A 25,854-nucleotide genomic window follows, 5' to 3' on the forward strand; every position below is an offset into this window, starting at 1 on the left:
TTAACTGAGGCTTATGACAAGGCTATTTTTCTTTAAAGGTTTAAACAATAGTCTGTGAGTAAGGTGCCTCTAACCAGGGAGAAAGTTTCAATAAGAAAGTCTGCCCATTTACTGAAACCACAATTACCAAGTGGCATGAACAATAGGAGAACTAACTCCAGTCTCTGATCCATTTAGGTCAAGCAGTCAAGCGCACACAGTTTCAAGTAGGGGAAGCAGGGTCCCAAAGGCCACACAGCACTTCTGGCTGGATGGACCCCAAAAGCCTCCTGGTCCACAGACGGTGTGGGGGGCGCTGCAGCGCCAGTGGGCTGAGTACTCTGTGGTCTTCGGTGGGAGCCTTAGTTTCCTGGTCTGTGTAATGGGGCAGTAGCACCTGGGAAATGAGGGAATGGCCAGTGACTGGAGGTAGAAGTGGCCCCCCCGTGGCCGTCTTTACCAGAACTCGATTCTCTCCTCCCTCTGGACTTGAGCATGTGAGAGGGCTTCCTGGAAGAGGCAGTGGGCGGGCCCCAGAGCTTGGGGGTCGCATGAGGGGGTCACTCTAGCATGAGCCCATGTAGGCTCCAAGGGCAGCAGCCGCTCAGCACAGGAGGAGGTGCTGACCCAGGAGGACGAGGTCCCTGCAGAAGGGCCTCCAGGTTACGGTGCTCTGTAAGGAAGCTCAGGGGCACGGCGGTGCGGTCACCACCATCTTCCTGGGACCATCATCAGAGGCGGACGCCAGGCTACAAGGATGTGTGTCCCCTGCAGGCCGCGTCCATGGGATGCTGTGCTCCCACTCGAAATACACCTGTCCCCTGAAGCTCACGGGTGCACTGGCCTCGAGCCTTTGCTCAGGGCGGACCTTCCCTCCACACCCACATTCGACTCAGTTCAGAGTTACCATTGCCACATGAGCTTTGGGGAAACTCCCAGTCCACATGTGGAAATGAACTCGGTGGTTTTCTCTGACAGCAAGTCCTCTGTGCCCTAGGCTCTGGCTGCCTTGTCCCGCTCAAGTCCCCAGGTCCTGCCACGGGGCAGCCTCTAGGATTATTTGTCAAGGGTCAGGAATTATATTAGCACAGAGTGTGGCCTGAGCTGAGTGTGGCACCCAGGAGCGCAGGCTGGCCTGTCACTGGTGGATGTGCCACCGCCCATGACCCAGCTCGGCTCAGGCCAGTCAATCTGCTGAACCGGCCGTTCTGTCAAGAGGAAACCTGGTCCACGAGGGGCGAATGGAGTCCTCTCAGACGGCAGAGCTTCGGCCCATCTCTGTGTGCTGTGTCATCTCAACAGCGCCTGGCGGGAGTGTCGAGCCCCGATTTTGCTGCTCCTGGAGCCGGACATAATGATGCGAATCGGGCACCCCCGCCCTCCTCGCGTCTCCCGCACCTCCCGTGCATGACTGGCAGTTCTCTGAGCCAGACGGCATCCCCTTCAAGCATGGCCCGAAGACTGCTGGCGTCAAAGTCCCTGTGACAAGGCTGGAGAACGCAGGCCAGACCCACAGAACCGCAGTTTTCGGGCCTTGGGCTCAGGTATTGGCACTGTTGGCTTTTCTCTTTTATTGTTTTGGATTTTTTTTTTTTTTTGGCTTGTGGCAAAATCCGCGTAACATAAAACCCAGCATTCTGACCACATTCAGGTGTCCAGGTTTGTGGCAGTACAGATGCTTCCGTTGCCGCAAGACCATCACCGCATTGTCACCCCAAATGGAAGCTCTGGACCCAGGGAACTCCAGCCCCCGTCCCCGGCCCTGGGGACCTCTCTGCTCTCTGCCGCTCTGTCCGGCTGCTCTCCCGCCCTCACACAAGCGGGGTCACACAGTGCTGGTGCCTCTGTGGCGGGCCGCACACGGAGCACCGCGCAGAAGCAGGTTTCAGGGTGTCCTCCTTCTGCGGGCCGAGTCGGCCCCTGCCGTGCACGCACACCTTGGCAGCCTCCTCTCTGTCTGTCAGTGGGCGTCATGAACAACAACTGCTCCAGCCTTGGGGTCCTTGGGGGCAGACCCAGAGCAGGACGGCGGATCTCGGGTGGCTCTGGGTCTCCATTCTAGACTCAGGTGAGCTCCCAGGGGCTGTGAGGGTCGCAGTCCAGGGCCAGGTTATTAGACATACTTCGGCCGAATCACCCAGAGGCCCGGGTTTTACCGTGTGTGTGTGCATCACAGGGACTTTTAGGGAGGAGTGCGTGTCTCCCGGCCGCGGAGCTGACCGTGTAAGTCATCTTTAGGCAAGGACCGAGGAGGATCGCTGGCCCATCCTCCTCCAGTCGCGGCCGCAGCCAGGACACCCTGCATGCTCACTGCCTGCAGAGACAGCTTCCCCGTCGGGAGCCCCTGTTCTGCACCAGAAGTCTCACTCGGAAGATGATGCTTCTTCCTCAGCCGAGACCAAGTTCCCAAACAGATGAAATGCCTTGATGTTCCCTTGCTGGCAGTGTTACCCGTTCAACTCTGTTTTTCTCCTTTTTAGTAGCACAGCTTGCTGTGCTGATGGAAAATATAATAACCTCGTAAGGGAGACAGACAACAGATAAGTCCGCCCATTGTTGCACAAGATGATTGAGGCTCGTGGAAGTTGCCTTGAAAGGAAAAAACGGGGCGTTAGAATGAGTTTGGGGCCGGGGAGTTATTGCAAATAGTGAGTGTTGGGGAGGCTCTCTGAGGAAGTGTCGACGTGAGATCCAGACATACGAGGAGCACAAAGAAAAGTGTTCCTGCACAGGAAGCAGCATGTGCCAAGGCCCTGAGGTTGGAGTGGCAGCCAGGAGCCCCATCCAGAATTCCCAGCCACCCAGGGCTGGTCCTGACTGCTCCTCCCACCTCGCATTCAGGCCCCTCCTTTTCCTTTCCTCCCTTCAGGCCTCTGCTCTGGCACAGTTTCCTCAGAGAGGACTTTCCTGACCACTCTCCAAGTAGCAGCTGGCACCCAGGCCTGGTGCTCCCTGTCTCCATTTTTCCTTCTTTTGTTTGGTGTCCCCCCTTCGCTGCTTCCCTGCACCAGCATGTGAGGACAGGTGTGGCCTGTGTGTTCACCACTGTCTCTCCTGTGTCCCAAACGGTGCCCAGCATGTAGTGGACACTCTGCACATACCTGTCGAGGAGGTTGTTGGGAGACTGAGCCGAGCACAAAGTCCTGTGGCCGTCGTCGGGGCAGCGGGAAGGGGGCAGGCTCTGTGCAAGGAAGGGACAGCAGAGTCCCCAGGCTGCCGGAAGGGTGAGCCACCCCCAGGAGGTGTGGGGACTCATGGCTACCACCTTGGGCCTTGGGTGGAAATGGTGAGAAATGAACAGATCAGACCATCATTCTCCCCAACTTCTTCCCTGTGACTATTAAAGGCCAGGTTTTGATACTTGGGGTCAACTTGGAAGTCGATGCCTCCTTGTGATTTGCTGTAATCAGTGTGTCACAGTCTCAGAGTTTCCATGGAAACCAGCCCCCACACGGAGCAAAGCGACCTCGGCGCCTACCATGGACTAGGGGTTACAGCAGGTGCCCGCTTCTCCCCCCAACCTCCCCAACCCTCCTTCTCCTGGCCCCTGAACCGTGTCAGTCTGTCCTTCCCTTCGGAGGTTACAACGAGAGTCCATTGAATGTGCTGCGGGCACCAGATGCGGGGGCTCTGAGGGCCAGTCCCCCACGTTTTCTCTGTCCCCACAGCCAGGCGCTGGGAAAACCAGCCAGACGCTGCTGTGTTGCCGATCAACCACACGGTCCCATGTGCCCGGCTCAGCGGCGCCTGAGTGTCCGCGTTATAGACCCATCCCGTCTGACGCTTTGTGGAGAGGGGCATAAAGTACCCGTGCTTATGAGCCGAGGCGTCCCATGTATGGACGGAGGACTGAGGAGCCGACTGGCTGGTGGCCCTGCCAGGTCGGCCTCAGAGATGCAACAGCAGAGCCCCAGGCCCAGGGGACATGCAGACGGCACCTGCCTGCTGCTTCCTCCCGCTGCTCCGCAGATCTTGAATAAGCAATTGCATGAACTAATGAAGAGACAGTTATTGTAAAGAGTGTTTCTGAAGGATTTAGAATAGTGCTTACCTTGTAGGCCTGCACTGTGAGTGATAGAAATCGGCTCTGTCTACACGGCCCGTCCGCCACAGCTGCACCCACGGGCCAGAGGAACAAAGGGTCTCCGGCAGCAGGGATGTCGTGGGGGAGCACCCAGGTCCTCGGGGCCAAGCACAGTGCCTGGAGCTCTGACGGCTGAGTCTTCATTCTCCTGTCTTCTCCGAGGGATCATGGAAGACCACCTTGACCTGCTCTTCGGAGTGGTGCTCCTAGCCAGTCCTGTGCTGGCGATTTCTTCCTGCTCCTCAGACGGTCAGCTAGCCTTGTACCGATTCTGCAACCTCACCCAGGTGCCCTGGGTGCCCAGCACCACCAAGACCCTTCTGCTGAGCTTCAACTATATCGAGACCGTCACCGCCTCATCGTTTCCCTTCCTGGAGCAGCTGGGACTGCTGGAGCTCGGGACTCAGTATACCCCCTTGAGCATTGACCGAGAGGCCTTCCGGAACCTGCCCAATCTTAGAGTCCTGGACCTGGGTGGGAGCCACATGCGTTTCCTGCATCCTGACGCTTTTCAGGGGCTGCCCCACCTGTTTGAACTTCGACTCTTCTTCTGTGCTCTCTCCGATGCTGTATTAAAGGATGGTTATTTCAGAAATTTAGAGTCTTTGACTCGCCTGACCTGTCCAAAAATCAGATCCGTAGCCTTTCCTTTCACCCTTCATTCTGGGAATTGAATTCCTTGAAGTCCATTGATTTTTCCCTCAACCAAATACCCATCGTCTGTGAACAGGAGCTCAAGCCGCTCCAAGGGAGGACATTCTCCTTCATCAGCCTCGCTGCCAACAATTTATACAACACGGTCTCCGTGGACTGGGCGGAGTGTATGAACCCGTTCAGAGACATGGCGCTGGAAACCCTGGATGTTTCTAGCAACGGCTGGACCGCGGACATCACGGGGAACTTCAGCAGGGCCATCAGTGGGAGCCAGATCTCCTCTCTGGTTCTCACCTACCACATTATGGGGTCTGGGTTTGGCTTCCATAACATCAGGGAACCTGACCGGAGCACATTTGCCGGCCTGGCCAGGAGCTCAGTGGTACGTCTGGATCTTTCACACGGCTTTCTCTTCTCCCTGAACTCTCGACTCTTTGAGTCTCTCCAGCACTTGAAGGTCCTCAACCTCGCCCACAACAAGATAAACAAGATCTCAGAAGAAGCATTTTATGGACTCAACAGGCTGCAGGTTCTCAACATGTCACATAACCTTCTAGGCGAGCTTTATAATTCTGATTTCCGTGGACTGCCTGAGGTAGCCTATATTGACCTTCAAAACAACCACATTGGGATCATTCAGAGTGAGACATTCCAATTTCTGAAAGCATTACAGACCTTGGATCTCCGTGATAATGCTCTTAAAACCATTTCTTTCATTCCGAGCATTTCTACCATCTTCTTGGGCAGCAATAAACTGGCCACCTTGCCGAACATAAGGCTTACAGCCAACTTCATCCACTTATCAGAGAACAGGTTGGAAAATCTGGACAGTCTCTACTTCCTTCTCCGGGTCCCTCACCTCCAGATCCTCATTCTGAATCAAAATCGCCTTTCTTTTTGCAACCCAGCTCACGCCCCAACGGGGAGCCTCAGCCTAGAGAAGCTTTTCCTTGGAGGAAACATGTTGCAGCTTGCCTGGGAAACGGGCTTCTGCTGGGATGTTTTTAAGGGGCTCTCCCGCCTCCAGGTCCTGTATCTAAATAACAACTACCTGAACTTCCTTCCGCCAGGAGTCTTTAGCGACCTCACTGCACTGAGGGGGCTCAGCCTCAGCAATAACAGGCTGACTGTTCTTTCTCCTGGAGACTTGCCTGCTAATTTGGAGTTCCTGGATGTGTCCAGAAACGAGCTCCTGTCCCCTGACCCCGATCTGTTTGCTGCCCTTAGTGCCGTGGACATAAGGTTCAACAAGTTCATCTGTGAGTGTGAACTCCATCCCTTCATCAGCTGGCTCAACCAGACCAACGTCACTGTGTTTGGGTCTCATGCGGACATCCTCTGCATGTACCCGGCCTCAATTGCTGGGATCCCCCTCTCCTCTGTGTCCATGGAGGGTTGTGACGAAGAGGAAGTCTTAACGTCCCTGAAGTTTTCCTTTTTCATTTTATCCAGTGTCACTTTGATTCTGTTCCTCATGGCCGTCCTCATGGTCACCAAGTTCCGGGGGTTTTGTTTCATTTGCTACAAGGCAGCCTGCAGACTGCTGTCCATGGACCAGGCCAAGGGCAGCGGGTCTGATGTGTACAAATATGATGCGTATTTGTGCTTCAGCAACAAAGACTTTGAGTGGGTGCAAAACGCTCTGCTCAAGCACCTGGATGCTCAGTACAGCGATCAAAACAGATTTACCCTGTGCTTCGAGGAGAGGGACTTTGTCCCAGGGCAAGACCACATTGCCAACATCCAGGATGCCGTGTGGAGCAGCCGGAAGGTGGTCTGCCTCGTGAGCAGACACTTCCTCCGAGATGGCTGGTGCCTTGAAGCCTTCAGTTACGCCCAGAGCAGGTGCGTGTCTGACTTCGACGGTGCCCTCATCCTGGTGATCGTGGGGTCCCTGTCCCAGTACCAGCTGATGAAGCATCAGTCTCTCAGGGGATTCGTGCGGAAGCGGCAGTATTTGAGGTGGCCCGAAGACCTCCAGGATGTCAGCTGGTTTCTTAATAAACTCTCTCAGCACATTCTAAAGAAAGAAAAGGAAACGAAGAGAGACGGCGACATTCAGCTGCGAACTATAGTGACCGTCTCCTAATCGGCCAATCCCAAGCCACAGACAGCTCTTTGTCTGCACTAAGATACCGTTTTGGGGTCCTGTTTTGGAGTTTGTCTTTCCTACTAGGAACGCAACGAGCTGTTGATTTTCATAGCGACACCTTGCCTGGTCTTGCTGACCCCAACATGGAAGGGAGTACTGTTTGCTTCTGGTGGGCCAACCACAGGGCACGCCCCAGTCACAGGACGGGCGCCAGGAGACCCTTCCCCAGCACCCAGGCTGTCCCTGCAGAGTGACACTAAGTGGGGCACACGGACGGAGAGGCGTGTCTCCCCCTGCATGGGAACAGTGCCGTTGCTGGGTTTCGGTCCCTCTAGGGGTCGCGGTGACCCCCAGGAAGCCAGGATGTCTTGCAGCCATACCACACTTCTGTTCCGACCCTCGAGGTCTAACCTCTGTGAGCCACAAACGTTCTTTTTCCGCTCTATTTCTTCCCACTCATCAACTGTTCAGGCAGCTGCAGGGAAGACGTTGGGCTTTGGGCTCACATCCTGGTTTGAGTCCTAATTCTGCTCCTGTGGGCTGTGTGGCCCGGAGTGCACGATGTGCCCTCTGTGGGACTGGTTTCTCGTGTGTGAGGGTGCTCATCTCTACCAAGGGTGTCAGGCTTCGTAGATCTTTCCCTGGTCACCCCGTAGGCCACAGGGGGTCCACACACTGAGGCGCCTGGGCAGGCAGTCAAAACTTCTTTGAGGTTGTATTTTATTTTTATCTCAGAAGAAATATATATACACTTTGCATTGTGTTTTTCCATGTTTATTTTAATAGAGAAATGTTTTTCTGCAAAAGTGTTAATAAAATCAAGGAAGGTGTGCCAAAGTCACCCCGAGGCTCACACGCAGCCTCCCCCAAATCCGGCAGCGGCAGCGCAGCAGCCATGTGTGAGGAGCCCCTGGGTCTGGGATCAGTACTCATCCCCTGTCTCTGTGCCCCCTGCCCTGACTCCTCTACAGCACACATCTTCCAGTCCACCTCTTCCTTCTGGAATGTTCTCCCAGTCCCCTGGTAGGTCTCTAACTCAACGTCCTCTCTCCCTTTTGTGCAAACTCTTGGCACCTTCCTTGTTCTTCTAAAACAAGCACTTACTACTTCCTTCGAGAGTTGTGAGCCTGTCCCGCTGCTCCCCACTCTGGACCCCAGGCTCCAAGTGAAGCCTCTCTTCTGTGTCCCACCCCCACGGGCCCTCACAGACCTCACAGGGTGTCAGGAAAGGATTCCTTCTCTCCATCCTCATCCCAATCTGCCAGGAGAATTTCCTAGCACAACTGCCATTCCTTATAACCCTACAGGCTTTTGTCACTGATACGGAGCCTTGTGTTGTGCCTGGACTGTGAGCCCCTGAGGGCAGGGACCGTGTCTTATTCATCATGGTCTCCTAAGCCCTGTCCTGTGCCTGGGCCATAGTGCATGCTGAATAAAGGCCTGGTGGATGGATGAAGTGCATTGTGGCAGCATCCCTGGTGTCTATGCCCGTTCCTGGGGGGAGAAGGGTGGTCTGCCAAGAGCAGGTGCCGAGTGGGGGCAGAGGGTTTCCAGCCCAAGGCTCATTCCAGACCAGGCAACATGGCTGGGACCCCAGGGGGTGGAGGGGGACAGCCAGCCTCTGTGAGCAGCTAGGGGTTGGGCTAGAATGAGGGGATGGAGAGGTTGGTTGGAGGGATGAAGGGGTGCGGGATGGGGGATGGGAGATGGGGGATGGGGATGGGGGATAGAAGATGGAGATGGGGGTGGGGAATGAAAAAGGAAGACAGAGTGAAGAAGCTTCTCTTGAGCCTTGGACTAAGAAATGCAGTGAAGCAAGCATCACAGTGAGGCGTTGCTGCCAGTGAGGGTTCCCACCAGGGATCTGGAGACTGTAAAAGGCCAGTGTCTCAGAACAGTATTCCTGCCCCACTGGCTTGCTGCAGGAATGTGGCAGAATGGCCCTGATGTCATCCCTCACCAGGACAGCCAGGCCAGGTGCTCCCTTGTCCTGGGGGGTGAGGGTTTCGGGGGGCAGCACTGCCCCAGGTACCCCCTTGCTTTGGGTGCCCGGCACTGTGACTATTTTCCAAGCCAACCCCAGGCCCATAGAAGGACAAGGGCAAGTGTATTTATAGGGACAGCAGGTTGGGGCACAGATAGCACTGGACATGAGGGGGCCATAATCCTCGTGCCCCCAAACACAAACAGCAGTCATTTTTCTAATGAAACACATTTAAAAAGCACCTTTGGACATTTCTGTCAGAGTTAATGGGGGGCCTGTTCACATCAGACGTCCCGGCCGCTGTGAACTCAAGAGGCCACTCTGACTTATTCCGAAATTTCTCTTTTCTGACAAAGACCAGAAACTTGCTTAAACGCCCTTCATTCGCCTTCCCTCCCATCAGCAGAGCCAACACTTGGAATTCCGTTTGTGGACATTTCCAAGTCTTGCTCCACGAGGCCCGTGGGAGGCAAGCCTGGCCGCATCCTGCTGGGATGTGGGTGCTGAGCGGTCAGCGGAGAAGCTCCTTGTTGGGCCAGGACACCTGCGCCCCCCTTCCCGGCATTGTTGTCTGTAGAGGGTCCCCCGGGGTGGGTCCCAGCTGGGAGGAGCTGCAACCGGGTCTCAGAATGGCGACATCTTGTTATCTGAAACTATTCTGGTAAATCCAGGACATGGTTTGGGGCAGCTGAGACTGAAGGGAATCCCACTCATCACTCCAAATACACCTGAACTTTAGAAGTTCCCTCTCAACCACGTGAATCCTCAGCAAACGAGATTTCCACAGTCCTGATATGTGAAGTGGATGTGGCTGACCATTTGGAATTACAAAAGAACACTGTGGGGAGAGAGGGGAGGCAGATAGGGTGGATAAACGCCCGTCCACCAATGCAATGAATGGGTACAAAGTGTCACACGGTCAAATCAAGAAATAGCATTCTGAGGGGTGTTCAGAAATCTGGAGGTGCCAGAAGAAAGAACATGACACATTAGCGGTGCTTGTCTGTGCGAGTTCCACCTGATTCTTCCACTGGGGATGCCGAGGGGACCTGGGGGAACTAGCCTTAAAACCTACTGAGGGCATCGGAGAGCCACACGGCAGTAAATAGGGCCAGCGTTCACTGCAGGGGACGGAGGACCACAAGAGGAAAACCACATTTACATTACGGCCAATTAATAATCGAACGCAGACAATAAATAATCAATATGCATATGTAAAATGGAGACAAGTTCTGTCCTTGGCAGAAGACAGAGAAAATAGAATTAACTTGAATTTTAAAATCATACCATCCACAAAGAAAAACATTATTTCAGCCGACTAATATACACGGGAATGGTTGCATTTAACGTTATGCTCAATTTTATCTTTCTTCAGATTAAAGAAACTTTTCATCTGTTTCACCTGGCAATTAAAGATTTTATTTCTCTGTGGCCACAATCACATCCATTTAGCTAGACCTTTTGAGAAATTAAACATTTTTACTTTACAGGCAGACCATGGAAGGAATTTGCTGGACCTGTTCTCGGCAGCGTGGTCTGGGCGGGCAGGACAAGGCGGCTTTGTTCCTGACTTCGGGACCTAATCCAACCGGCTGGAAATCGTGTTTCTTTTCCCAGGTCAGGCACCTCCCCTCTGCTCCCCGAGAAGGTCGCCTCCCCAAGACCTGATAAGACTCTGTGACATCATGTCGCATCGGGGCCCAGCCTGCCTCCCAGGAGCCTCCCCCAGGAGCAGGTGTCCCGGCGGAGTCTGCCTGCCACCCTGACCCGGGTCTGCTGCCCAGTGGCCCTTAGGGCTTAGCACTTGAAGCTGTCTTCGTGGTTTTTCCAGTGACGTTGGCCATTAGCCACTGTGTCTCTTCCCGGCTGCAGCTGGTCCTGGGCTGCGTGCTGCAGGCCTGCCGGTCATACCCAGGGAGATTCGCAAAAAGACGGCACCAGCATTTGTGTGCTGGCCTGTGTGAAAACAAAGACCCTTTCAAAGAGTGACCAAGAGTTACCACCGGTGCCTGGAAGGAAGGCGTCAAGCAGAGAGTGGGGAGCTGGTGTGCGGGCTCCCTGGCCAGCTCAGGCCCGGCCCCCAGGTGAGCCCGGGGCAGAGGCAGCCACACAGCACGTCCTGCGTGTGGACTGGAAACCTGAGGCAGAGTCCTCTCACTCGTGTTGTTCAGCTGCGTGGAGCATCAGGTCTGGGGTTGTTCTTGTTGATTCATGTCAACTCCCCACCCCAATTAAAGGTGTGTGGAAGCAAGTAGCATGGTCCCGGCACAAAATAGCTGCACGTCAGTGCCCGGCAGTGCATAGAGCAGGAGCCACATCCCACATGCTGGCCGTCAGCCTTCCAGGGCTGCTCTGACCCTCGACTCCGGGGTAAAATCGGCCCCTTATTGGGGCGCCTGGGGGCTCAGTCAGTTAAGCATCCGACTTTGACTCACCGTTTGTGGGTTCGAGCCTCGCGTCGGGCTCAGAGCCTGGCGCCTGCTTCAGATCTGTGTCTCCCTTTCTCTGCCCCTCTCCCACTAGTGCTCTGTCACTCTCTGTCTCTCTCAAAAATAAATAAATAGTAAAAAAATATTTTTTTAAAGCCCCAGCCCCTCTTGAGGTCTAGGCAGTGCCACTAGGAATCGAAGGAAATCCGTGAGCTGTTCTCTTTCTGCTGTGAAAGCAGGTCCTTAGTGTGCAACTGGGTGGGCTGGTTAATGTCTTCCTCAGTCAGGACGTCGAGCCCCCCCCCCGTCACCCTGAAGGGTACCCACCCGCCCCACCTCTGCTGCACCTCGGGGGCCGCTGACCCAGTTCCCGTCCACACAGGAGCTTTGAGAAGCTCGCACCAACGAAATCACTCAGTTCATCTGCATCTGGCTTCCTCCACTTACAGCTGGTAGTTCAGTCTCCTCACGGTGTCGCATCTCCTGGGGCTTTATTCAGCACATTTCATGGATTCACCACCATACATTTCTTCCATCTCCTGTTGGTCTTATTGTCACTGAGAGAACCAGCCATGGCTGTCACGGCTGCCAACGGCCTGAGGCTCCCGATGTCCTCATCAGGTGCTCAGCCTGTCTGGAGGGTGTGACGCAGCATCCCGGCCTGCATTTCCCCACTGGCCCTGCCGTTGGACACTTTCCCCCGTGGTGGTTACCTGTTCACGTGCGTTCTGTCACTCGGTGTCTGTCCCCGAGCCGGTCCTAGGTGTGTGATTTCCTACAAGCCGTCGATCCGTGGGCACCTCTTATGTTCTCCATGTGGCCATCATCCAGACTTGTGGATGGCTCCTGTTTCTCCCAGGTGACAGCTGGCCTCCTGGTTTTGTCCCCAGTGTCTCCAATGAGCAGAGGCTTTTCAGTAGATGAAGTCGACTTACAATTTCATGTTACGATTGGTGCCTTGGTGACCTGAGGGACGTCCAGAGGTCAGGAGGCCGTTCCTCTTTATTTTCATCTAGAGGCCTTCTCGTTTTATATTTAAATCTATGGTTCCCACAGCACTTTGGGAGACACACAGGGCCCCAAGGAGCCACTCTGGCTGACACGTGCTCTCCCTAATGCCAGAACCTCAGGACTTGGCCTTACTTGGAGGCAGGATCCTTGCAGATGGACTTACGGGGCTGCCCCCTTGTCTGCAGGTGTGCATCTGCGAGCCCCAGCAGATGCCTAAACCCAATGTGACTGCCTTGTCTCTGCGGACACGCCCCTGGAAAGGTTTCACATAAGAGTCAGACACTGTTGGGGGTTAACAGCAGTAACTGCTAGTGATGGAGACCAGCTGTGGGTGTGGGTGCTGTGACGGAGCGCCAGCACCTTTGGGCTCCAGGCCAGCCTGTCAGAGTGAGCATCAGCTGGACCAGGGCTCACCCCAGTTACAGTCATGGAACGTGACTCTGGAGGGGCTCCTATCGTCAGGGAGCAGGGTGGGCACTAGTCCAAGACCCGTGTCCCCAGGAAGGGGGCTTCAGACACGACACACCTGCAGGCAACGTGCCTACGAGTCAAAGACAAAACAAGTGCCAGAGGCTGGGGAAAGACTGATGCAGATCATCCCCCGCCTGGGAGGGACCCATGTCACTGCCACCACCATGCTCTGGCATCAGCCTCTGGACCAAGGCCATAAAAGCATGTCGTGTCAGCAGCCCAGTTTGACGGTGGCCTGAGGACGCTGGCGCAGGGAGGACGGGGAGGCGTGGCACAGGTGGGCACGAGGCAGGCCTAGCTGGCCCGACAGCAGACAACAGGGCTTGGCTGTGGTGAGATGAGACTGGACGCTTCCCTTGATTCCCAGCCCTCAGCTCCCTCCCGTCACGGACCGTCGGTCCCTGTGGGAACACACGAGCTGTGGTCCAGGCGCTGCAGCCGGTGGCTGTGGGCTGTTGAGGAGCCCTTGTGGGGTGGTGGCCAAGCCTGACCCCAGGGCGTGTGTCCACTGGGTCTGGCCCATGATTGGAGGAGTGGAGGGAGCGCCCATGTGTGTCACTCCATCCCACACCCAGCGCTTTCTCAGCACTAATGGTGCATGGCACGTGGCACAGGTAGAATTCTGCAATGGGCCCAGATTGGATTCATCACTTCAGGGCCGGTCAGTGAACTCTGCTGGGCACCCTCAGCTGTTTCTAGGGCTGAGAACAGGGTTCTCAATGCTTGCACCAGCCTGGGAACTTGGCATCCGGGACAAGTGCCTTGTTCCTTTTCTTGCTGCGTCCCCATCTCCTGGGATGCACGTCAGGAGATGGTCCCTGCTAGGTGGTGTCTGCTGCCGGCGACAAAGGGTCCCCTCCCTGAGCACATAGCCCTGTTGGGACCGTCAAGTAACCAGACCTCAGCCCACGGGGTCAGCAACAGAACCAGTGAGCTACATGCGCTCATGCCTCTGGTTTGCAATTTAAAATGTGTTCACCTTTGCATCCAAGGAGCCAATGCTATTTCCCTCTATTTTAGAACCTTCCGCGTGTATAAAGAGTGATTTCTGTGTGTGTATTTGTCTTTCGGGGGCGTTTCGTGGCTTGCTCAGCCATACTGCTTCACCCTCACAGTACAGACTCTAGGGCAGCCTCCAGGTAGGTCCATGTCCCGCTCTGGTTCATAGCACACTCTGTGGGGATGTCAGGGTCGGGGCTGAAGGAGGAAGAGGACGCCACCACGAGATGGCACTGGTGAGCAACAGGCTGATTGGAGTGGTGCTTGGACAGGTTCCGAGGGAAGAAAAGTCCTGGATCAGTGGACCCTCCAGAGACACTGGCTTGGGGCCACCACCGAGGTCTGGTCTGAGATCTGGTTTCTTAGCAGAAAGGTCCGAGGGGCAGCAGTGGTTTGGGAGTCTCTTGTGGCCCTGGGGTCTGTCTTAACGATAGCCAGAGGCTGTTGGGTGCAGTTCTGTTAGTGATGGGTTTTGCAAAGCTGGCCAGCGCTACCTGGTGTATCTGTGTATGTGTGTGAGCTATGTTAAAGCACTTGAATGTGTAAAGATTTGACTCTGGTGCTGGTGGGCTGGGCGCTAATGGTCCCAACCACCCATGAAGCGACCCCATAGCTCAGCCCTAAAGAAAACAGCAGGTGGGCATCTGGGGGGGCTCAGTTAGTCAAGCATCCAGCCCCTGATTTCAGCTCAGGTCAGGATCTCAGGGTTCATGGGATTGAGCCCCACATCTGGCTCTGCACACAGGATCTTCTTGCCTGGCTCCCTTATACTGTTCACATGCTCCACTGCAAGGGTGAATTCGAGAGCCCCAGCAGCTGCCCGGTGACATCCCCAAACTGCAGCCCAACCAGCTGAGATCTCAGAGTAAAGCTCATTCACGGTAGTGCGGGAGTCTCCCCAGGTGCTGGGGACAGGCCTGCCACTGGGGTCACTGGGGTCGCCCTGTCCATGATGCTTCTCAGGTAAGAACAGACTTTAGTCTCTTACAAACTTGCCCACCACAATCTCAGTGCACAAGGGACCCACTAGGTGCGTGGACCTGTCACTATCTCAGTGAAGCCAGATGACATTGTCCTTGGCTACTGGGCCATCATTTTCAATGAAATTCAGAGCTGGTTATAACAAGAGAGAAACAGTGTCACCATATCCTAGATGCCATTCACTGCCCTTTATTTGTTGGACCGCTAATACATTTTTGGCACTCACCACGTAAATAATGATGCTCGTATAAGCATCCTGGTTGTTCAGTGTTAAATGGAAACACGTACTTCAGAAACGGCAGAACTCATTAGTGAAACGGCGACCTTGTGGACGCAGCACACACCATGGGGTCACAAGAAGGTCCCTTTCTGCTCCCACAACCTAGGCTCCACTGGACGAGGCTCACAGTGTTTCTTGGGGCCCAGATGCCCCCCTGGAAGGGGACTCTGGGCCTCACAGATGCCCAGAGACCCTGCACTTGACCTTCATACCAGCAGACACTCCTGGGCCCTTGTAATTTACACACGACTGGGCTCAGCGCTCCTTGGCTGCTGGGATTACAGGAAGGGTGAGGGCTGGGACCTGGGCCCCAGGCTGAGGAGCTGCCACTGACCCCTTAGGGAAGGAAAGTCATGTCCCTCCACACTTCTGAGCACCCAGCAGACCTGTGATCACAGGTCCTGTGATAAGAGACTGATTAGCAAGAAAAACCAGCACACATTATAGACGTGTAGACCTCACACTGACCTGGAAGATGCCCAGGGAAAGTGAGTCCCTCCCGAGGTGGTGCAAAATTAGGCCTAAATACCCACTTTGGGAAAGGGGGGGTGCAGGCCTCTGGGGGGAGTTGAGTGATTGGGGGAAAGATGAGTGGCCCTGTGATATCTGTGACAAGCCTGTGCTGTGACATCTGGTCTTTCCTCCTGTGGCCAGTGCTCCCTGGAGGGTGAAGCCCTCGGGGTCTGTGGTCCCTTTGGGGGATCCATCCCGAGGGAAGACAAACGACATTCAGAGAAGCCTCTCCCTGCCTCTGCAGTCTTCCAAGTGCCTACAACTCAGAGTAGCGAGTTGGCCAAAGTGGCGCAGGTGGGGCAGCATGTCCTGCGGCCCTGCACTCCCTTGCGGGGTCAGGGTAGGAGGGCACCTGTTGGCCTCAGACCCTCCGGGGCCATCCGTCCTCAGGCTCCATCTGTGCTGCCTCCTAATGATCTCTGACCCTACTGCCCACTGTCCCTGCCATCCCTGCCGTCCCTGTTGTCCCCGCCGTCCCCACCTGGCTCTCTCGCCTGGATCATTCGGTGGCTCTCAGCCCTGGACCCACAACACAGTCAGCTGCGGGGCTTTTCAAAGCATCCACACCAGGCCCATCCCAACACTGCGGTCAGGAGCCCTGCAGGTAGAAGCTGGTCCACGCCTCCCCCGGGGTGAGGGCTGCAATGTTAGGATCGCCGCTCTTACCTGCTGTTCTTAGCCTGGGCTGCACAGTGGGATCCCCTGGGAGCTTCTAGAAGTCCCTCGGCCACACTGCAGAGCAGGTGCTCCAGGAGGGCTAGGGTTCAGACCAGGCCTCTGTCCTTGTCAGCCCCCTGGGACTCCCAACACGCCCCGGGGCACTGCTCTGGGCGCTCCTCTGTCCTCCTCACTCATCTTCCACACGGCAGCCCAGGACCTTCCAGCCACAGAGCCTATCCTGTCTCCCTCCGGGTTAAAATCCCTACATGAGACCTTACTACATTTAGGGTAAAACTCAGAATTCATGCCTGGGCTTCAAAGGCTGTGTCTGAGAGGTGTCATCCTGGAGGGGGCCCCCATGTCTTAGCCCCCTGGATGCTGAAGACACACAAGGAGGTGGGCAGGGGGTTAGGGAGAGCATTGGAGGCAAAGAGAGCAGAGCCTTTGGGAGCATACCCACATGGGACCGGGAGGACGTCCCCTTCCCCGGGATGCAGTTCCCTACCCCCATGCCTGCAAACACCTTGAGAGCAGGGCTCCTGCCATATGTCTGTCTCATTCCTGCTCTCGAGTCAGCAGGGACCCACGACAGATGTGTGTCGGAGGGCAGAAAGGGGGGCAGGCCAGAGCACAGAGGTGAACGTGCATCTGAGACCACCATGGCCTTGGATTTGTCCTAAGAGCAAAGGGACATCACTGAAGGGTTTTAAGCCAGATGGGACATGACCAGATCAGTACTTTGAAGAAATATTCCCATTGTAGTGAAGACAGTGGGTTGGAAAGACACTACCTGAGGACAGTGATTTTAGTTAATAGAGTTTTTAAAATGTTTAATTATATTTTTGGGCACTAGGGCAGAAAGAGATGGGGGCAAAGAAGATGAAGCGCCAGCAAGTGGGACCCCTCAATTCTGAGCTGGGCTGGGGCTCGGGGAATGCAGGATGGGAGGAGCTGCTCTGGGCTGTGAAGTACAGGGTGACCAACAGCGGTGGGGACACGGCAGGCTGGAGAGCCGGGGAGGTCGCCCACGTAAAGTGCCCAACCCAAACCACTGTGGACCTCAGTGCTCCCATCTATAAAACCGGGTTTGTGAAGACTCGGTGAAATGGCATTTACAAGGGGCTTCTTTCCGTACCTGGTATACAGTAGACACTCACTACATGTTGGCCGGTATTACTTCTAAGCAAAGGGGCTATAGTCAGGGTCAGTGAGAAGCTGGAGGTCAGGGTGAGTGGGCTGGAGATGGAGCTGGGGGAGGCCTGGCTTTCTCACGGAACGCTGGGCTCTCTTCTCTCAAGGCTCTAGAGGGCTGTTAATGGATCCTGCTGTTTTTCCCAGAAGGGAGAGATTTGAAGTTGACCCACAGGAGAGGAAGAAGTCCAGGATGCCCCCAGGATTCACTGATCCCATAGTGAAGAGTGGGCCATGGATAAGATGACAACTTAGGGTCAGAAGCCCTGATACCAGAGGGGCTTGGGGTGGGGGATTGGTTTCTGGAAATTTGGGAAGAGACTCAGCTGGAGATACTAATTTGGGCATCATCAATACCAAGGGAGAAGTTGAGGCAAAGAGTTGAAGAGTGTGGAGAATGAGCAACATCAGGGTCAAGGACAGAGACCTGAAAACACAAATATTTAAGTGGCAAGTAGAAGAATAGAGGGCACGGAGAGAGGACACTAAGGAGGAGGGACCAGAGAGGAGGGGATGGACCAGGAGAGAGCAGGGGCACAGAAGCCAGGAGACTCGTTCCAAAATGAGAGCTACATCAGACAGCTGTGTCGGGTGGATGGGTGGGTGGATGGTGGGGGAGGTGGGTGGATGGAAGGATTAATGGGTAGATGTTTGGGTGGGTGGTAGATGGAAGGAAGGAAGGAAGGTACGTGAATGGATGAATGGGTGGATGGATGGAAGGAAGGACGGGTGGGTGGGGGTGGTGCATGGATGGGTGAATGGGTAGATGGTTAGTTACATAGGAGGTGGATGGATGGATGGATGGATGGGTGGATGGACACACAGATGATCATTGTCAAAAGATATGTGGCAATCCCACAAAAAAAAGGGCCTTGCGTTGGCTACGTGGAGGTCGCTGATGCCTCCAGAGCCATGTCAGGGCCCAGACGGCAGTTGTTTGGGGAATGACTTGTGCCAGAGAGTGGAGACAGGAAGTGGAGACTGCGCTAGGAAGCAGCTTGGCTGTGGAGGGCGAAGAAGACTGGTGTTTAGGAGGGAGATGCAGTGAAGGTTTTGGTTCTGTTGAGATGGACGAGCCTTGAGGGTGCTGGTGTGTGCGGAGCGCCTGGTAGGGAGCGGAGAGCAGAGGACCGGGGAGAAGGGGGAGCTCCCTGGCTGGGGTGGGTAAGAAAACAGGCGCGGACTGACCTGGGAGCAAACGTGCAGTGCGGGGAGGAGGGCAGGACACCATGGCTGTGCCGACGCCACAGACACTCCTGAACTCAGGAGAAGCTCTGTCTCTGCGGAGCTTGCCCTTCCCTGCGTCAGAAAGCGCATGTGAGCGATTTTGCGTGGATGCCTCTCTGCGCTCAGCACGCAGATGTGCCCCTGGCCCCAACAACGCCTCACTTCACGTATTTTTAGGAAACTTTCTTCGTAAGTATCTTCAAAGACTACGAATGCTGTGTGTGCATGCATGTGCAATTTCATCTTGTTTAACGTCTCAGTTGGGGGGCGCCTGCGTGGCTCAGTAGGTTGAGCATCTGACTTCAGCTCAGGTCATGATCTCGCGGTCCGTGGGTTTGAGCCCCGTGTCAGGCTCTGTGCTGACAGCTCAGAGCCTGGAGCCTGTCTTCAGATTCTGTCTCGCTCTCTCTCTGACCCTCCCCTGCTCATGCTGTCTCTCTCTCTCTCTCTCTCAAAAATAAAATAAAACATAAAAATAATTTTTTTAAGTCTCCGTTGGGAAACCTGAGCTGTGTAGACTCGTCATGGAAAGAAATGTTCACGTCTCATAATGATCTGGTGTGGAGGGACTAAGAATACTGAGGGAATCTGTCTCCCATGAGCTCCCTCCTTGTTAATTGCACTTAACTTTCATGGAAAACATTTTCCTTGAAGGGCTCCGCAGTCTGAGTCAGTCTTGACGTGAATCTTTTGGGGTAGAAAGTGAGCTAAACTTGCTGGAACCATTTCTGACTGACGGGATGTTGGACACACATTCTCCCTCTCCTTTAAAAGAGAGGGAAGGGGCGCCTGGGTGGCTCAGTCGGTTGAGCGGCCAGCATTGGCTCAGGTCACGATCTTGGAGTTCCTGGGTTTGAGCCCCGCATCAGGCTCTGTGCTGACAGCTCAGAGCCTGGAGCCTGCTTCAGATTCTGTGTCTCCCTCTCTCTCTCTCTCTGACCCTCCCTTGCTCAGCTGTCTTTCTCTCTCTCAAAAATAAATAAAAACATTTAAAAAATAAAAATAAAAAAATAAAAGAGAGGGAGGAAGAAACGCTGCCCTACTTTTATACTCCCGCGGCTCACCATTAGTGGAGCCATATACCCCAAGCTGGGCGAGGCTGGGCTGACACCCTCGAAGAGGTGAGCTCAGGGGACGCAAAGGGAAGCGGCCACAGACATCACAAAATTTCAAACCCTGCCTCGGAGACTGCAGGGGAAACATTTCCTGCCCAGAACTGAAGCAAACTTCATTATGGGATCCCCACTGAGAAGCTTCAGGGATGTTTCCAACTGCCATTTCTTTTCATTAGAAATAAGCCTGAAAAGAGGAAGAAAAAGTAGAAAATGAGCAACATTTGTGGCCCCGCAGCACGAAGGCAAGCGAGATGCTTCTGAGCTGCCTTCAGCGATGCCAGGTCCGGTGACCTTGGAGCCAGCTCTGGAGACCACGCAAGACTGTTCCTGGAGAGGTGTGGGTATTTCAAGCCTGCGCCTGAAGGCGCCAACAGTGTCGTCCCAGGCATGGGGGCCTGCGTGTCAAGCCCATGGAAGGAGTAAGGGACTTGTGGATTTGAGTCCCCAAAGCTCAGCTGCAACTTCCAGAGGCTCATCTCCCGGCAAATCACGGCTCCGCTGTGTCCCAGGACAAAGTGTGATGACAACAGCTTGTGCCTGGGGTCTGGCCTGAGCTACTCGGGAGCCAGGGAGTTTGGAAGCAAGACTCCCGGTTCTGAGCCCAACTCTGACAGTTACTGGACATTTCTCTGCAGGGCTGGAGGGAGGTGTCCGGGCAGCAGGAGTGAGGGGAGAAGGGAGTGGAGTCCCCGGAGCCACACACCTGCCTCTGCGGCCCCCGTGCCCTTCGGCTTCGGCCTCAGCCTCCCCATCTGACTCCTGTCCTTCAACCACACCCTGGCTGACTTCTAAGGGCACCCGCTGGAGGGCGGCGGCCAGGACACCGCCCGTCAGCGCCACCGGCTCCTCACCTGCCACACAGCCGGGTGGTCCCACCGCGGCCCAGGTTCCAGGCTCCACACAGCTCCACCTCCGGGAGCATCCACACTGCTGTGACCGGTGACCCGAGGACACAGGGCTGATCCTGCAGGAGCGCTGCCACTCTCCTCATCGCCCCCAGGTGGCGCTGCAGGACCTCCGCCCAGGAAACCAGGCTCCACAGCTTCTGGAGTTTTCCACCCCGCTGCCCCCAGGGCATCTCACATCCCTGCCTCAGAGGACAGAGTGGGGAGCCTGGGGTTCCCACCCGGTGTCACCCATTCTGTCCCCTCAGGAGCCTCCTCAAGAGCCAAATAATGCATACGCAGGACACATCGCATGCACACACATACACACACACTAAGTGTACACACACACCAGGTGTACACACACACTGAGTATACACACACATCCACACACAAGCACGCACACACACCATGTGCACACACACCAAGTGAACACACACATCCACACAAGCACACACACACATCCACACACTTCTTGTGCACACACACCACATGCACACCAAGTGTACACACACACTGAGTATACACACACATCCACACACTGCGTGCACACACATATACCATGTGCACACACGCACACACACATACTGCATCATGGGAGTGTGACCCCACATTGGTCCCAGGGGAAGTGCATGCTGATCAGGAGGGGCCGTGATGGTCTCTGCATTGGAGACCCCAGGTCATAGGAAGAACCTCCACCCCTGCAGCACAGCTGCAGCCACCTACAGAATTGGCTGTGGGCAGCTCACCTAGAAGCAGAGGAAGACTACAGAATATTCTAGTAACTGACCTCTAGTAATTGACCTAACATTTGACAAGAGCTCTGGGCCATGGAAGGTAAAGCACCAGTTATGAGAAAATGGAAAGGAAGGTCAAAGCTGATGGACAAAGCACACCTTCAGCATGTGGAGTAGCACCCCCCTCCCCGCCCCGGGGTTGAGCAAAGGCAGCTTTCGTCCCTTTTCTTCCAGAAGAAGGGCTTGTGGAACCCGGTTCCTTCCCTCCCGGGGCTCCAGGGTGCACGCTGGAGCAGCAGTGCAGCTCCTGGGGTGCTGCGCGGGGCCGGGGTCAGCCCAGCCCTGCAGCATCTGCTGACCCCCGATCACGAGGCCGCCCGAGAACAGCTGGGATGGGGGTAAATGCGGTGTGAGCGGTGACAGGTGCAGGACCGCCAGGCCATGTCAGCGGGGAGCCCGAGCAGAGAGCGGTTCAGCGCCCCTGCCCAGGACCCTTCCACGGTGCACAAATCCCGCCGGCACATCCAAGCCACTGGCACCCAGCTAACCAGTTGGCTGTTAACCCGGTGCCCGGACAGGCGGGGCTCTGTTTGCCAGCCCCCACCTGTCAATAGTGACCAGTGACTCTTCGCCAAAATGTGAGCCACCAGGACTTGCACAACGGTGTCTGTGGCTCGGGTCTGGATGGTCAGAGTAGGGTCCGCAGGAGGGGCCGGGGATGGAGAGTTAAGGTGACCATCTCTCCTTTGCCGTGGGGACTTGTCCTGGCCCCTTGACCAGGGGACGATCTAGCGGCTGCCTGATGCAGGGCAGGGCAGGAGCCCTTAGAACTCGTCCAGGGTGTGGTAGAGGGACAGGAGCCCTCACAAGTTGGCCACTGCGTGGTTGAAGAGCTCGTTCTGCGTTCTCACATCCACGTGAAAGCCCCCTCTAAGACATTCTCCGCATTCTACCCCTGTGAAGCTCCGAAAGGCTTCTCCTTCCCGAGGGTGACCGGATGTGAGGGGCAGGGGGACCAGCAGCTGTGGGTCACAGCACCCACCACGCTCGTGCCTCCAAGTCGCCAGAGGGCAGAGGGCTGGGCTCTGTGGGCTGCACTGTCATGTGGAAGAGCAGACGTGTCCCCCCTCCTGAGGCAGGGCCTGCGGCCTCGACGGGCTGTACACAATCCCCAAACACCCTGCCCCCCACCTGCACACCTGCCCCCTGCTTTCTCCTCCCCCTGGCTCTGGGCTGGCTTGAGCTCAGCTGGACCAACCTGGAGCTGAAGCGACTGCTCTGGTTCCAGACCTTGAAAGACTTGGAGGTTTCTGCTCTGTCTGTGGGGACGCTGGCCCCATGCTGTGAGCCTCTCTGCCCCAAGTGGTGAGAGCCCAGACGGACAGAGGCCTCCACTCTGCCCTCGCTGGCCACCTGCATCCTGGTCCCTGTCCTGCAGGCGTGTCCCATCCCATCCATCAGCCCAGTCCCCATGCGCCCATCCTGCAGCCCAGTCCTCAACCCCCTTTCCATCAGCCTGGTCCCTGTCCTGTCCCACCCCAGCCACCTAGCCCCGATCGAGAATCCAGGAACAGGACGACATTCGAGGGAGCTCACAAACTAGCCTTGATGGTCAGGCTTCTTTGAGGCCTCATAAATACCCCTACCTGCTTCCCAGCACCCTGCACAGCTTTGGTGTGGGGCTGGCACTTTGGGGACCTTCTGGTGGGGAGAAACAGGTGTGCAGCAGCGCCCAGGACAGCCTGACAGGGACACGACTCTGGCCGGCTGCAGACATTACCTCATCTCCCTAAGTGGGTCTCGGGTCTCCAGTTCAAGGGAAGGTGACTCCAACCCTCCTTCCCTGTACCACCCACCCCAACCCTGTGAGGACCCGGGAAGGCAGAGTGGTCACCCCCGTGCTCATGAGGGAAAGCAAAACTCCCTGGACCCTGCCCCCCCCCAATCCAGAGCCAGATCCACTGCTGGGGACGTGAGGTGGTCCTCAGGGCTGTGCAGCGCCACACAGGCCCAGAGATTGTGGGACCCACCTCTCCCTGCGCCTGGGCCTTTATGTTTCGGTTAGCTCTGTATCGACGTGGTCCTCTCAGCCCTGTGTCCATGGTCCTCCCTGCCCTGTGTCCATGATCCTCCCCACCCTGTGTCTGTGGTCCTCCTCAGGACAAAGACATATCACCTTTAGGGTCTCAGAGACCCTGCTGTGGTGAAGGGCTTTTGCACGATAGTTGTTCAGCAAGTGAGAAGTTAAATGAAATACAATGAATTAGTTCTGTGATGTACAGAGAGTGGGGAAGGGTCTTGACCTGCCCAAGAAGCCAAAAGGTGGATGCCAGGCTGCAGGCCTTGCCCACACCAGCCCCTCGTCCATGACTGTGGCCAGCAGACAAACATGTGAGCCCAAGTGCCAACAGAGGTGATGAAGCACCAGGACCATGACCCCCTTCCCCACCAGCTGTGCTGGGCGCTCGGGGTCCGTGTGTAGCTGCAGCCCATGGTGCCGAGGGCCCACACAGCCAGATGGAAGGGAGGGATTCCTGGGAGGGAGCCCATCACGTGTCCACTCACTAGCGTGCTGGGGACGCCCTTCCTTCTGCAGGGGCTATTACGGGAATTTCCCTCTCGTCTTCAAGACGGCAAAGCAATCAGGAGACAGAAGGAGGGAGGAAGGATGGGAGGAACCCCACCAGCCAACTGCTTCTGACAGCTGCCTCTCTCCACATAGGAAGCCTGGCTTTCCTGTTTGGACGTCGTTATCTGGTAAGAAGAAATCAAAACTCAAGTAACAATAACAGTCACATGCACCCATGGCGTGTCCACTTGGCTGTGGGCAGCTGCAGCTCCAGGAAGACTTGGCCAGGGAGGGGATCCCTTGGGGGTGCCAGTGGGCCCAAGAGGACCTGCAGGACTGGGGGCGGAGGCTGTGCTCCCAGCCCCTGCCAGCTGGCGAGCCTTGGGCTCAGCGTCCTTGACACTAACAGGGAGAGGACACCCAGCTTGCAGGTGCACTTGGCACATTTGGCTCCAGCCCCAGACATTTGTGTCACCTTGAAGACACAGAGGCTGATGGTGCGAGCTTCATTTAATCCTGAGAAGACAATAGTTGTATCACCAGGAGAAGGGATTTCACAGGGCAATGTGGGTGCGCCCGGCTCGATCTCATGGGGAGCTGACGGCCTCCCCGGTGAAACCCTCGGCTGGGGTCCGCCTGGCACAGCGCCCGCCCACCGGTAGCCCCACGGTGTGTGCTGGACGCATGCTTGACCCCACGGTAGGCACAGGGCCCGGGAGGGAACATGTGTGGGTCTCAGATCCGGCACACCCTCGCTGGGATGGAGGGTCTGTCTGTGGAGGTTAAGCTGTGCAGGAGAGAATTCCCACAGCACACCAGGAGCCACTTTCTGAGCGTGAGGGTCAGGCACCAAGATTTTCCTGGTGTCCTTGCTGTGTTGAAATTTTCTAAGGTGTTACAACTCCAGCCATGTTTATGGGATGGGCTGACAAAGAGGGGAACTGGGGCACCGTGGCGGGAAGTGTGTGCCCCAAACTTACCCAGGGATTTTCAAATCTGGTCAGTGCCCAGTGGATTTGAGTCCATGTCTCCTGTCTGCCTTCGGGGAGCAAATTGGTTCTCAGGGCTGTTGTGTTCTTTAATCTAATGCTCGTTTTTATTGAACGGTGCCTGGTACCTTCACGAAAGACCATTAAGACATCGAAAATAGTGTTCACTCAACCCAACAGATTGTGAGCAAAAAATATACACACGCGAAGGCTAATTGTTGAGCCATGAATCTTTAACACGTGCTGATGAACCAGGAGGGTCCCGACGTGCATGGCGGATGTGCTGTGTTCACAACAGAGGCACAAACCTCCGCCGCCGCTCCCTGCCCGCTGATGGTGGACACCGGCCCCACCGTACAGACGTGTCAGCGGGCCCTGCATAGCCCACAGCCACGTTGTCATTTGCTCCTTCCCAGGACCACAGAAAACAAACTGTCTCTTTCTAAAGAAAGAAGTGACTGCCCAGAGGGGCGTGGGGCACTTGCCACTCCTGGGGCTATGTGGTGTCCTTCCTCCAGGGTCGTGGTCACTCGGCCCCCCACCTGCCCACCCACACCAACCTCTCAGACCTAACGGCTTCATTCAGCACACCAGCAGCCCCTCCGAAGCCAGGAAGTTTGCTCTCTGTCCGCTTCTATTTTGGGAGCTTGGACTCGGCCCTGGAATTTTACAAGCCTGGAGGACCTGGCTGGATCTCAGCGCTTTCCTCCGCCCCCACAAGGCCCCATCCTCTGTGTCCCCGGACTCTGCGGTGCCGGCTTCCCCAGGCGGGCAGCGGGGGAGCACAGAGAGGAGCAGAGGCCCCACGCAGGGAGCAAAAGCCGTGATTTCTGCATCGAGACTGTGGTCTGTGCTCTCTCAACTGCAGTGTCTCTTAGCTGATGTTAGGGCAAGATGAAGTGTCTGGCTGTAAAGGTAAATTGCCCGTGACGACTTGTTTATGACCCAGCTCCTGATGAGAACGCAGTTTCTGAGGGTGCCAGAATGTTTGTCTTAGTCACTGTC

General features: G+C 55.8%; 1 protein-coding gene and 1 long non-coding RNA gene across 2 annotated transcripts; both read left to right on the forward strand.

The window, feature by feature from the left end:
* The first annotated feature begins 1,443 nt into the window (after positions 1–1,443).
* On the forward strand, positions 1,444–11,044 carry LOC115288032. The gene is made up of 2 exons (XR_003906785.1): positions 1,444–1,523; positions 10,284–11,044. It is a non-coding gene; the product is annotated as an uncharacterized LOC115288032 (long non-coding RNA).
* Positions 1,604–7,567, forward strand: TLR5 (toll like receptor 5). The gene is given in 2 exon segments (XM_029934945.1): positions 1,604–4,675; positions 4,678–7,567. Coding segments are annotated over 2 exon segments (2,574 nt in total). The 5' UTR covers positions 1,604–4,230; the 3' UTR covers positions 6,807–7,567.
* Positions 11,045–25,854: the final 14,810 nt, after the last annotated feature.

Source organism: Suricata suricatta, chromosome 3 (assembly GCF_006229205.1).
Source record: "Suricata suricatta isolate VVHF042 chromosome 3, meerkat_22Aug2017_6uvM2_HiC, whole genome shotgun sequence".
Lineage (NCBI taxonomy): Eukaryota > Metazoa > Chordata > Mammalia > Carnivora > Herpestidae > Suricata > Suricata suricatta.